Source organism: Monodelphis domestica, chromosome 5 (genome assembly GCF_027887165.1).
Source record: "Monodelphis domestica isolate mMonDom1 chromosome 5, mMonDom1.pri, whole genome shotgun sequence".
Lineage (NCBI taxonomy): Eukaryota > Metazoa > Chordata > Mammalia > Didelphimorphia > Didelphidae > Monodelphis > Monodelphis domestica.
The window spans coordinates 208,110,416-208,123,307 of NC_077231.1; the positions used below are offsets into that span (position 1 = coordinate 208,110,416).

General features: G+C 34.5%; 1 protein-coding gene and 1 pseudogene across 12 annotated transcripts in view; both read left to right on the plus strand.

Moving 5' to 3' along the window:
* Nucleotides 1–12,892, plus strand: part of AGBL3 (AGBL carboxypeptidase 3) — a 176,378-nt gene that overhangs the window by 68,365 nt on the left and 95,121 nt on the right. For all 12 annotated transcript variants that reach the window (XM_007504354.3, XM_007504356.3, XM_056799719.1 and 9 more), the window contains 2 exons: nucleotides 5,623–5,727; nucleotides 11,172–11,229. In XM_007504354.3, coding sequence (XP_007504416.2) covers nucleotides 5,623–5,727; nucleotides 11,172–11,229 — 163 coding nt within the window. The remainder of the gene's footprint in view (nucleotides 1–5,622; nucleotides 5,728–11,171; nucleotides 11,230–12,892) is intronic.
* LOC130454275 (60S ribosomal protein L3-like) lies at nucleotides 6,046–8,713 on the plus strand (annotated as a pseudogene).

Consider the following 12,892-nt stretch of genomic DNA (forward strand, 5'->3'; position numbering starts at 1 on the left):
ACTGTCATGGGGCAGTTAGTTTAATTCTGATTTGTCACCCACTATTGCACACATGGATCACAGACCTCCCACTTAATGATTAAGTAGTATGTTTATACTTTTGGGGATTAGATCTAAAAATGGGCAGATCTCCATACTCAACTTTTAAGTAGAGTATTTACACTTTTGGTGATTAAATCTAAAAATAGGCAAAGGTTAAAATTTTAATCTTCAGCGGGTCTCTAAACCTTAATCTACTAAACCATAGATTAGTTGTAGCCTACTTTGGTAGAGTCACAAGTCCTTCAAATACTTTTCTTATAGTAGGTTCTTCCATGTAGTAACCTAAGAAGGATAGACGAGCTAAGAAGTATCTGCCCAGCAGGATAGCGAGATGGAAAGAGTGTTTAACTGGAACTCCCAGAAACTGAGTTCAAATCCTGACTCTGCTATTTATTAGCATTTGTATATCTTTGGAAATTTTCCTTAACCTTTTAATATGCTCCAGTTTCCTGATTTCTTAAAAAGTTGGGGTTGGCCTAGAAGACATTTATGGTACCTTCTAGATATATGATAGAAAAGAAGAGAGAAAGAAAAGATCAGAGCCTCTGCTTTCTTTTCACATTAGAAGGGAGGAGGATGGACAGTACAGACAGAAGGTTTTTGGTCTTTGAGCAAATGGAAAAGAAGAAAAATCGAGGTCAGAAGACAAACCTGAGAAGACATGCATCTTGAATAGTTGTACTTCTGTTCTAGTCAAGTCACATGCTCCTAGTCATGTTCCTTCTTACTAAGGTTCAGGCCTGTTCACCTCTACCCTCTTGAGGGCTGGGAGTAATGTTCTGTCTTTACAAATAAGAGGTCATTTATGAACCATTCATAAATGCCTGTTCCATTCATAAGAAGGGGGGTGGGGGGAAACTCCCTTCTTAATCCCTGACTCACTGGAGACCACCCTTTCCTGAAACCTCTTGTCCAAGCTGAAGCCAAGGGGAAAAATTATATTAATTTCCCCCCATTCCAAACCAATTTTAAACAGAAATTTATTTGGTGTCACTTGTTAATAATGATACTACTGAGCAGGCAATTTCCCACCACATTCTTCATTGCTCAGCTGATGATACCAACCATCGAAGGGAAGCAAGGCATATGTTTTGGATGTTTGAGAAATATCCTAATCTTGTGGTATAACAGAGGTTTGAACTATAGAGTGGGATTTGTTACTTTAGGGCTTAGCACTTTAAATATCACTGTTTTACTTTTTAGGAACACAAGACAAAGATTTTCCTACAATAACAATATAGCCAAATTAACAAAACAAATTATCATATAGGTGCTAGCCATAAGTTTTTCAATTTGTACTAATGAAAAGACCCAAATTTAGCTAAAATAAATTATCAGCTGATTTTATTACAGATCACAAGTCTGACTGCAAGGAGTAGAGCAGGCCTTCCCCCTTATGGTTCTCTGCTTTGAAAAGTATTCTTTTAAATGAAGCCAGATTATTTACAGTTTATCTTTTAGCTGTTCCTAATTGCCAGAATCTGGTTGAAGAATGGTGTCATCATTTTCTTTTTAAGTCCCATAGTGGAGGACAAGGGAGGTGGGTGCAGTGGCAGCCTGCCAAGTCCCTAAAAGCAGGAAATACAGAAGAGAGAGAAGAAAAATTGAGGTGCAGCAGCAATCTGAATCCTGACAGTCCTCACACAGGCATAGCAGCTATCAGCCCTGATCCCCAGTGTAGTGGCAGAGTAAGTTCTGCCAAGACCCCCAAACACGTGAGGTTCTGTTTGGGTTCTCCCTCAATAGGAACTTACCAACGGTGATGGCCCAACCTAGTCCCCTGAATAAATTCAGATGCCAGGGTATGGAAGAAAAAAAAAAGATTAAAGTGGGAGCAATGGGCTCCATTTTAGGCATCATCAATGATGGGGGCCAGGGGAGAGATTAGGGTCTTGTGCAAAGAATTAATGACTCAGGCAATCTCCCTGACAAGAGAAAAAGCTTTATTGAGAGAGGGAGGAAGGTGATGGAATGGTCCTGGTGACAGAAAGGCTCCCAAAGATTTTCAGGAATGCTTTTAATCTTGCTTAGTTTCTAAGGAGGGGTCATTTGTTTGGGTGGTTGTCGCCCTGCTGTTCCCAAGGAACTGATGTTCCTTTATCCATAGTTCACCTTGATCTGAGTGTTTTTACTCATTATTCACTCTGTCCACTTGGGGAAACAAACTACTATGTCAATGGAATGCTAATGATATGTTAAATATCCCAGGGCAACTTTTGGGCAGATTTTGCTCTTTTCTGTGCATGCTCTAAGGAAGGCAGGAAGTGTGGAAATTGAGTGTTGTTTGAACCTAGACCTGTGTCAGTGGGGAACTGACTGACTATTCGGAGATTCCCAACCAATGATCAAGGTTATGTCTAAAGACTGATGTAAGGAGTTTTCTCATAATTGTGAATCTAAGCAATCTGTATGTCTTATCTGAAAGATGGCCCCATGCCAATCAACTAGTTTTTGTTTCCATGTTCTTTTGATTGTTTATAGCTACTTATTAGGATTGGTGGGACATTTAGTGCTGGGCCTAGAGATGGGAGGTCCTGGTTCAAATATGACCTCACACACTTTCTAGCTGTGTGACTGTGGTCAAGTCACTTGTACCCCCAATTGCCTGGCCCTTACTGCTCTTCAGCCTTGGAACCAATACCTAGTATTGATTTTAAGACAAAGTAAAGATTTATTTTTTAAAATAAAGAATTAATACTAAGAAGATAGGAGGTTTAAAAAAAGTTATTAGCTTTTTCTTTTCATTTAGCATCTACAGATTTAGATTAACGGATATGGAAGTAGAATGGTAACTTTACATCGAACAGATAGAAGAGAGCTAAAAAAGGGCTTGAAGTTGCCACCTTCCTCTGCTCCCCTGCAAAAAAACAACTCCTTCAAATATCATGTTATAACTAAAAAAGACCATATGGGCCCAAACTCTTTGATTTTATAAAGAAGTAAACCGAAGTTCCAGAAAAAGAAAAGACTGGTCTAAATTCACACAAGAAAGGTTATTCAAATATCATTGAAATTGAAACTGAAATTGAAATTGAAACTGAAAATGGGTCCCCAATGTCATAAACTTATAGGCTAACATTGCAGGCTAGACCTTAGATATCTTAGACACCATCTTATCCAACTCTACAGAGTAAAAAAGAGAGACCCTGAGCTCATTCTAGTCCCTGCTCTTACACTTACATCTCTTGAAAAATATGAAACTATAGCAAAATTATATGTAAATTATGTAAATAAAATATAAAAATACCACAATTTTAGCCAGGCAGGAGAAATCTGACCTAGCTAAATAGGGAAGGGGGTACCCTAGTCTCTGATTCATCACCACAATCCTCTCCCAAAGTAAATGGAAGCAGATTTGAAGGGCAAATCTTCCAAGGAATTTTGGGAGAAATAAAGGCTCTCTCAAAAAGCCATTACTCCTTCCCTTGCCTGTGGTGAGCATCTCTACCTCTATTTCCTCTCCTGGAACTTGCTAAGAAACTGCAGAAAATGCCTAGGCCTGGGAATTCACTTCTGGTAAATGTAAATTGAGGAAACTGAGACCTAGAATAATAGCCAAGGCCTCACAGGTATTAAATGGTAGAGTCAGCACTTGAATCCCAAACCAGAGCTCTTTCTCTTGTACCACACTATCTCCATAGATACCAGCTCATGAGTCAGGCAGTCTTCTTTGGGGAGGCCAGTTAGGATTTATGTGTCTAAAACCTTTTGTTTTTTCTTCCCATATTTGTTTAGGGAGTAGCTATCCTTGAGTTGTCTATCCTTACTTTTTCAGTCCTCCTTTCATTTTCATATTTTCAATATAGTCCTCCTGCCTAACTTCTGGACTCCCAACTTCCAGAAAGATAGAGAAGTTGAGGATAATAAAAAATAATTTCAGGGGAGAGAGAAAGGGCTCTGAGATGGGGAAGCAGAGGAGTCTAGGGTGCTGTCTCTCTCCTCCACCTACCAAGAAATCCCCTGTTTCTATTTGCTGATAAGAGGTAGTGGCTACTTCCTAGCCAGACTGTACTTTCCTGGCTTCCCACAAAGATAGTCTCTAAATTATGTGTCTAAAACCTTTTGTTTTTTCTTCCCATATTTATTTAGGGAGTAGCTATCCTTGAGTTGTCTATCCTTACTTTTTCAGTCCTTTCATTTTCATATTTTCAATATAGTCCTCCTGCCTAACTTCTGGACTCCCAACTTCTAGAAAGATAGAGAAGTTGAGGATAATAAAAAATAATTTCAGGGGAGAGAGAAAGGGCTCTGAGATGGGGAAGCAGAGGAGTCTAGGGTGCTGTCTCTCTCCTCCACCTACCAAGAAATCCCCTGTTTCTATTTGCTGATAAGAGGTAGTGGCTACTTCCTAGCCAGACTGTACTCTCCTGACTTCCCACAAAGATAGTCTCTAAAGGGCCCTACAATTTCCACACTGAATAACAGGTTCAGTGAACCAAGGTCAACCCTTTCTCCCTAGCCCAAGGCTGTATTGGCTGTTTCTCACTATCTGATGGAGGGCTTTGCCTATGATTCCACCATAGATATCAGGCAAAATATAATCCCTGGTTATTTTGGCCTCTCAATTTCTCAACTGGGCCAAATTTCCTTTTCTAATTTTCTATTTTTTGAATTGTCCTTTTCTAATTATGTAAAATAATTATGACCTCTGTATGTTCTGCTTTTTTCTCTCTTTTTCTCTCTCTATCTTCTTCTTGCCTACTTCTTTTCTCTTTCCTTTATTTCCTTCCACTTCAGTTCACCTGTCCCTTTTCTTTTCCCCACTTGCTTGCCCTACCTCCTCATTTTCTCCCTTTTCTCTTTCTTCCTCACTTTCTCCTCCTCCCATCTTCAATTTCCAGTCTCTTTTCTTTCTATCAGTTAGGTGACTTACTCTTCCTCCTTTTTTCCCCTTCCCCCCACCTCTTTACCATTCTCATCATTCCTTTTTCTTTTTCTTTCCTTCTGAAGTTCTTTTCCTTTTCACTTTTCGTTAACTGGGCATTTTGCAGAAATCTATCATCCAATCAACAGTTTGATGCAATGACCATGTTCCAAACAATGTGCTAAGGGATAAGGATTAAAAACAAACAAACAAAAAAATTGAAAGTCCCTATAACAGGAATCTTATATTCTAATAGAGGAAATGAATATGTAAATCAGAACATACAAGATAAATTCAGAGTAGATGGAAGTATCAAAATATATAGATGCCTATGGATATAAAGCTTTCTTTACTCTGGTCTTTATTTTTTAAATTGTCAAAGAGTTGTTTTATTTTTTTGTCTCTTGGAAAATGCTTAATAAAAATTAATTCTTATTTATGTGGACACTAATTGAGCCTTAAAAGCTGTTAGTGGGAAAAGGAGTTTCCATTCTTTGCCTTGAAAGCTCATTCCCAAAGCCTTTATTTCTGAATCAACATCATTTTTCCGTTATGTGATCTCAATTAAAGAAACTTTTTCGAGCATTTATTTTTTAAAACATGTCCTTAATTAACTGATTCTTCATTTACTCTTTCCTACTCTCCACTCCAAACTATTGTTCTTTCAATCCTGTGTCTTTGTTAATTCTTTTAAATTAATATCCATTACTCCTCAGGCAAAAAACCACAGAATGAACATTTTGGAACTCACTGGGAAACAAATGACTTTATTTTCTCATTTTGGAGAAGAACCGTTATTCCAGAAACTACAAAACCAAAAGGTTTGCATACTTTATCATTAATAAAACAAGCTTGACTGTTAACATCTTGGTGGGAAGTACTTAGAATATACCACTTACTGTTCATTCCTACCACAAGCAATTTTAGTGTAGTTGTGTTGTATAACCAATGAGGAAAAATTCAGAATTTCCTTTCTCATAAAAATTGGTGGTCCAGAAAACATAACATATAGGGAGAAATTACCTGCATTATTTGGGCTATATATATAGGTACAAAGTATTAATGTCATTGGGTAAGGATTCTGATAAGTGAGGAATCTTTTCCAACACAAGAAGTTTAAAAAAGCAGAGTTGCACAAAATGGGAGAAAGTGATATGCAAATGAGCAGAGATGGGAGAGGCAAGCAACAGAATCCAAATGGGTGAAAAATAAGTGAAAGGAAAAATCATGCTACAACCATAGCATTACTAAACCCAGGAATCCCAGCAGAAGTCTGGTAATTGTACCTGGGTAGAAAAGCTTTGCAGAACCTAACTGACACCAAGAGGTACTTGCATAACCCTGAGTTCTACAAGAACTGGCAAAAGTCCAAGAAGAAAACCCTTACCAAATTCTGCAAAAGGAGGCAAAATGATGATGACACAAAGCAGTTTGAGAAAGACTTCAATTGCATTATGCTGCCTGGTGATCTGAGACATTGCCTCCACCCACACGTGACTGCTTTCTCTGAGGAAGAAGTCTCCAATGATAGATCCAAGTGAATGGCAGCAGTGTGGCTAAGAAATTACATTGGATCCAAAAGAGCATGGAACTGCAGGTACTCATATTCGCTGTGATTGGGCTGGAGAGAGATGATTGATCTCATTGAAGTAACTAAGGGAAAGGTTTGCAAAGGTGTCACCAGCTGCTGGCATACAAGGAAAGTGTCCCCCATATACCCACCATAAAGTGACCTGTATTGAAGCTTGGTATCCTGACTACATGGCATTCTCTTTGCCCCAGGCTGGTCAGAAAGGCTTTCACCATCACACCAAGATCAACTAAAAGATCTATAAGATTAGCCAAGGATACCAGATAAAAGGATGAGAAACTGATCAAAAATAGTGCATCCACTGATTATAAACTATCTGACAAGAGCATTAACATTCTGGGAGGAATTGTACACTATGGTAAAGTAATCAATTATTTTTTATTATGCTGAAATCAGGCTGTGCTGTTGGGCCAAGAAGCATGAAAATTTCTGCAGGTACAAATTAAATGCTGTTAGACTGACTTGAAGTTGATTAATACCACCCCCAAATTTGGCTGACTCCAGGCTGTGGAGGAAAAAAAGTTTTGATGGAACCAACCAAAAAGTACTATATTGATAAAGAATTATCTGCCTAATGTTTCCAAGCCTAGAAATTTATAGTTGGAGGATTCTCAATAAATTGGAATTATTTTCAAAGAGAAAGTACAGCATCCAACTTTTAAAGGATTTATAGGTAGAGATAGATACCAAAAGTATAATAATGAAGGATTTTAACCTTCCTTTCTCAAAACTACATAAGTCTAACAAAAATAAATAAGAAAGAAATCAAGGAGATGAATAAAATCTTAGATAAACTAGAGATGATAGATATCTGGAGAGAATTTAACAAGATCAGAAAGGGATATACCTTTTTTCCAGTGGTACATAATACCTTTATAAAAATTGACCATGTATTAAGACACAAAAAAAATGAAGAAAAGCAGAAATACCAAAGGTATCCTTTTCAGATCACAATGAAATGAAAATTATATTTAATAAGAGATCATTGAAACACAGAATAAAAATTCATTGAAGACTAAATAGCTTTATCTTGAAGAATAAGTGGGTTAAAAAACAAGCCATAGAAATAATAAATAATTTTGTTAAAGAAAATGATAATAATGAAACAATATACCAAAACCTATGTAATACAGGAAAAGCAGTAATTAGAGGAAAATTTCTATTTCTAAAATGCTTGTCAATAAAACAGAGAAAAATAGATCAATGAACTGGGCATACAATTTTAAAAAACAAGAGAAAAACAAATTTTAAGTCCTCAATTAAATATCAAGTTAGAACACCTAAAAAAAATTTAAAGGTGAAATTAACAAAATTGGATGTAAGAAAGGTATTTAATAAATAAGCTGAGTTAGTTTTATAAAAAAAAAAACTAGATAAGCCCAATGGTTAATAGATTTTTTAGAGAAGAAAACCAAATCACTAGCATCAAAAATTAAAAAAGTGAATTTACCACTAATGAAGATGAAATCAAAGCAATTATTAAAAGTTATTTTGCCCAGTTACATACCAAAAAATTTAACAATTTAAGTGAAATTGAAGAATGTTTACAAAATATAAATTGCCTGAGTAACAGAAGAGGAAATATAACATCTAAATAAGCCTATTATAGAAAAGAAATTGAGCAGGTCATAAATGAACTTCCTAGGAAAAAAAGCATTAGGACCAGATGGATTTACAAATGAATTTTAGCAAACATCTAAAGATCATCTAATTTCCATATTAGATAAGTTATTTAGAACAATTGTAAAGAAGTCCCAACAAACCCCTTTTCTAAAACAAATATGGTTCTAATACTTAAATCAAGAAGGGCAAAATGAGAAAAGAAAATTATAATTCAATTTCATTAATGAATATAGATGCAAAAATATTAAATAAAATATTAGCAAAGAGACTATAACAACATGCCAGAAATGTTATGCATTATAACCAAATAGGATTTATACCAGGTATGCAAAGGTTTATTATAAGAAAAGCTTTTAACATAATTGATTACAAAAAAAGGAACAAAAATCATACAATTATATAAATAGATGCAGAAGCTTTTGACAAAAACACATATTGATTCCTATTAAAAAACACTTAAAAATAAAAAAAAAATAAAAACACTTAAAAGTGTAGGTATAAATGGATTTTTCCTTATAATAATAATAAGACTAAAACCAACAATAATGGAGGAAAGTTAGAAACCTTCCATATAAGATCAGGAGTGAAACAAGGATGCCCATTATCACCAATATTTTTTAATATTGTATTAGAAAAGCTAGGAATAGCAATAAGAAGAAAAAAGAATGAAGGAATCAGGATGGGCAAAAAGGTATAATAAAACTATCCCTTTTGATGATAATATGATGGTACATATCAAGTACTCTATAGATTCAGCTAAAAATTAGTTGAAACTCTCAATAATTTTAGCTAAGTAACAGGATATAAAATAAACCCACATAAATCATCAGCATTTTTATATATCACCATGAAGATTCTTCAAGAAGAAGTAGTAAGAGATAACCCATTTTAAAATAACCATAGATATAATAAAATAACTTAGAGCATACCTGCCCAAACAAATATAGAAATGTCATGAATATAATTATAAAACATTTTATACAAATAAAGGCAGATTTAAATAATTGGAGGAATTATTTATTATAATTATTATAGTCTGTGACTAGGGCAGAGCCAATATAATTAAAATGACATTTCTACCAAAACTAATCTACTTATTCAGTGCCATCCCAATTAAATTACCAAAAATGTATATTGTTGAACTAGGAAAAATAATAATAATTCATTTGGAATGATGTAAGGTCAAGAATACCAAAGGAATTAATTTTAAGACATAAAGGAAGGAGTTCTAATAGTTTCAGATTTTAAACTGCATTATAAAGCAGGAATTGTCAAAACTATCTGGTATTGTCTAAGAAACAGAAAAACAGATTAGTGGAATAAAACAGACATGCAACAAACACTTGTAAAAAATTATAGTAACTCTATTTGGCAAAAGTAACGACCCAAATTTTTGTCATACAAATTCATTATTTGGTAAAAATTATTGAGAAAACTGGAAAGCAGTCTAGCCTAAACTAAATATAAATCAATATCTTACACCACTAATCTGATAAATCAAAACTGACACATAGCCTAGGCATAAAGTGATTTATGGATAGAAGTTTGTGAATAAACAAGAGATAGAAAACATTGTAAGATATAAAAATGGGTAATTTTGAATAGAGTAAGTTAATAAGCTTTTGCACAAATAAAACATAATGAAGGTTAGAAGGAAAGCAAAAAATTGGAAAAACTTTTATAGACAGTTTCTCAGAGAATCCATATCTAAAATATATAGAGAACTTTGTCTCTCTAGCAGTTTTTGGATGAAGACAATCAAGACTTTATATAACAATGAAAAAATGCTCTAAATCATTATTGATTAGAGAAATGCAAATTGATACAACTCAGATATCCTCTCACACCTATCAAATTGACTAAAATTATAAAAGGACAAAATGACTAATGTTGGAGAGGATGTGGGAAAACAAGGAGACTAATACTCTTTTGTTGGACCTGTGAACTGATCTAGCCATTTGAGAGAACAATCTGGAATTATACTCAAAGAGTTATAAAACTATATATCTTTTGACTCTATTAGGTTTATTTCCTAAGGTGATCAAAAAATTTTAAATGAAACTATATATTCCAGAATATTTATAGCAGCTGTCTTTATTGTGGCAAAGAACTAGAAACTGAGGGGGGGCTCATCTATTGGGGAATGGCTAAATAAGTTTGGCATGGAATACTACTGTGCCATAAAAAAATGACAAAGGTTAACTTCTTTTAAAACATGAAAAGCTATACATGAAGTTCTGGAGAGTAAAACAAGCAGAATGAAAAGAACATTATAAATAACAGAAATATTATTTGAAAAATAATTTGTGTATATCCACTGCCAGAGAAAGAACTGAAATATAGTAATAAGCAAGACATAGTTTTGTATATACATATGTCTTTTTGTCAAACAATATCTTCTCTAATGGGAGAAGGGGAGAAATGGAGTTGCCTCTTTTCTAAAATAATATTAAAAAATAAGTAAATTTAAATTTTAAAATTATTTAAACAAATAAGATTTTAAATAATATTTTTCTTAGTTTTTCTTTATATCATAAATAAATAGTTAGTTTTACAACTCTGCTTAAAAATCCAGTGCCAAAAATAAAATGAATATTTACTTATTGGTTGGTTAAAAGAAAATTCCTAGTATATTGAATGGTATAGTCCAAAAAAGCACTAGACTTAGACTCCTTAGAACACCTGGATCTGAGTCCTGGCTCTGGTATTTACCAGTTGTGTTACCCTGGGCAAGTCATTTAATCCTCATATCTTCAGTTTATTCATCTGTAAAATTAGGATAATTCCTATAGTAACTAAAATTCAAGATTATTTAAAAAATCAAAAGGTATTATGGGAAGGGCAAAGTGATCCTATATTGCTACATAACTATGTCACTTATCATTATCCTCTACTAGTGGAAAAAGAGAATTCTGTTGAAAAAGACATAATGGTGTTTCACTTAAAAAGTCAATTGGATAGTTTCAAACAGAAAAAATAATAAAAATTCTACATTTTCACTTTCAGTAATAAAATGTTGAATTCTCTTTCTATTTCTGTGTGTTCTCTTAGGTTGAGAGCAGGGGAAACATTCAGCAAAGTCCTAAGGAAACAAACCCCCAAGCAAAAGGTAATTGTTTCTATTCAATACAATGAAAATATTTTAAACTGCCTTCTATGTGCAAGAAAATGTGCTAGGTTAATAGAGATGTAAAGATGAAGAATTAACAGTTCCTGCCCTTAAGGTGCTTATTCTCTAATAAATGGATGAAATTTAAAGAAAAATTAGTAGGAAATAAAATAGAATGGAGTTAGGGCATAGGAGAAACCTGGCCAAAGTGCTAGGATAAATACAAGAAAGGAAGAGAAATAACTTTTGGGAGAGGGGGTGAGGAAAGCCTGTACAGAGGCTTCATGGGGATGTCCTCCTGGAAGAAATGCTAACCTAAGATAGGCTTTGAAGGTAAAGAAGGATTACAACTAGTGGAGATGTAAAAGGAATATATTCAAGACATAAGGAGGAAAGGAAGAGACTGAGAACAATTTAACTGGAATATAGAATTGCGAAAGGGAGTAATTGTGAAATAAATCAATAAAGGCAAGCTGGAGGTGGATTATGGAGGGTCTTAAATAGATTAAGACCATTATATTCCATAAGCAAAAGGGCGAGTCTCTGAACAGAACAGTAGCATAGTTAGTATATGCACCATCCATTAGTTGAGTAAGTTGTACTGAACTAACTAGTTCATGCTTCATAGATATACTTGAGATTTAGATATTCAGTTCTTTGTATGAATATATTTCATTGTCTAGTACTGCCTAATGTTATTTTAGAAGTTTATAAGGTATACCCATTTGAGAAACCCAAACCATGATATATTACCATTTGTTGGTTGTGTTTGCTAAACTGGACCAATCAAATATTTACATTAATATTTGAAAAATTTTGTCAAAAAAGGAATTTGAAGAATTTTACACCTAAATAAAGAATCTTATGTTTAACCTGTTACATATATCCAGTGCCCTCAACTGGGTACTCTCATCTAGTGATAATAAATTAAAAGTAAGCTCAGCTAATACAATTCAGAGAGCTCTAGGTTATATCTGATGACAGCTCCTAAATTATTTACTCCCCTAATTCTGACACCTTAATGAGTCTAAAGCACATAAATGGCACCACCCTAGAATGAAACAGATGTGAACACTTCTATTCATCATAATGATGACACAAGGGAAGAAAGCTTGATATCAAATATGATGGACCCTGGAGCCTCAATCAGCATCCCCTCTGAAATCACTGTACTACTCTAAGCACCTTCTTTCTTGTTACCATTATTAGTCTCTCTTCACATTTTCTTCCTTATTTAAATGCCATAATAGAAATATCAGTGTAGTTGGTGACCACTCAGTTTAGTTCTTTCCCCAACCAGCCTCAGGGAGTGGCATAGAGTAATATTCCATACACAACCATTGTACTCCTTGCACATCTTTCCATATCTATTATCACTACTATGCTAATATGATGACAGAGACTCTACTCAGAGGATGGTCACATTTTCACAATGCTTTGGGATAAGAGATTGCACTTACTGGGGAAAGGGTCTTGATTCATGGATTTCCAACATGGACACATCTCTGATCGAGAGGTCTTGAAGAGAGCAATAGGAAGGAAAAAGAAAGGACAAGGAAGAAAAGAAGATTGGAAATATCATTAAGGCTAGAGGCTCCTATGGTGTACACTTCATTCCACCACAATCTGCATATACTGAGGCTTTCTCCCTCTCCTATACCAG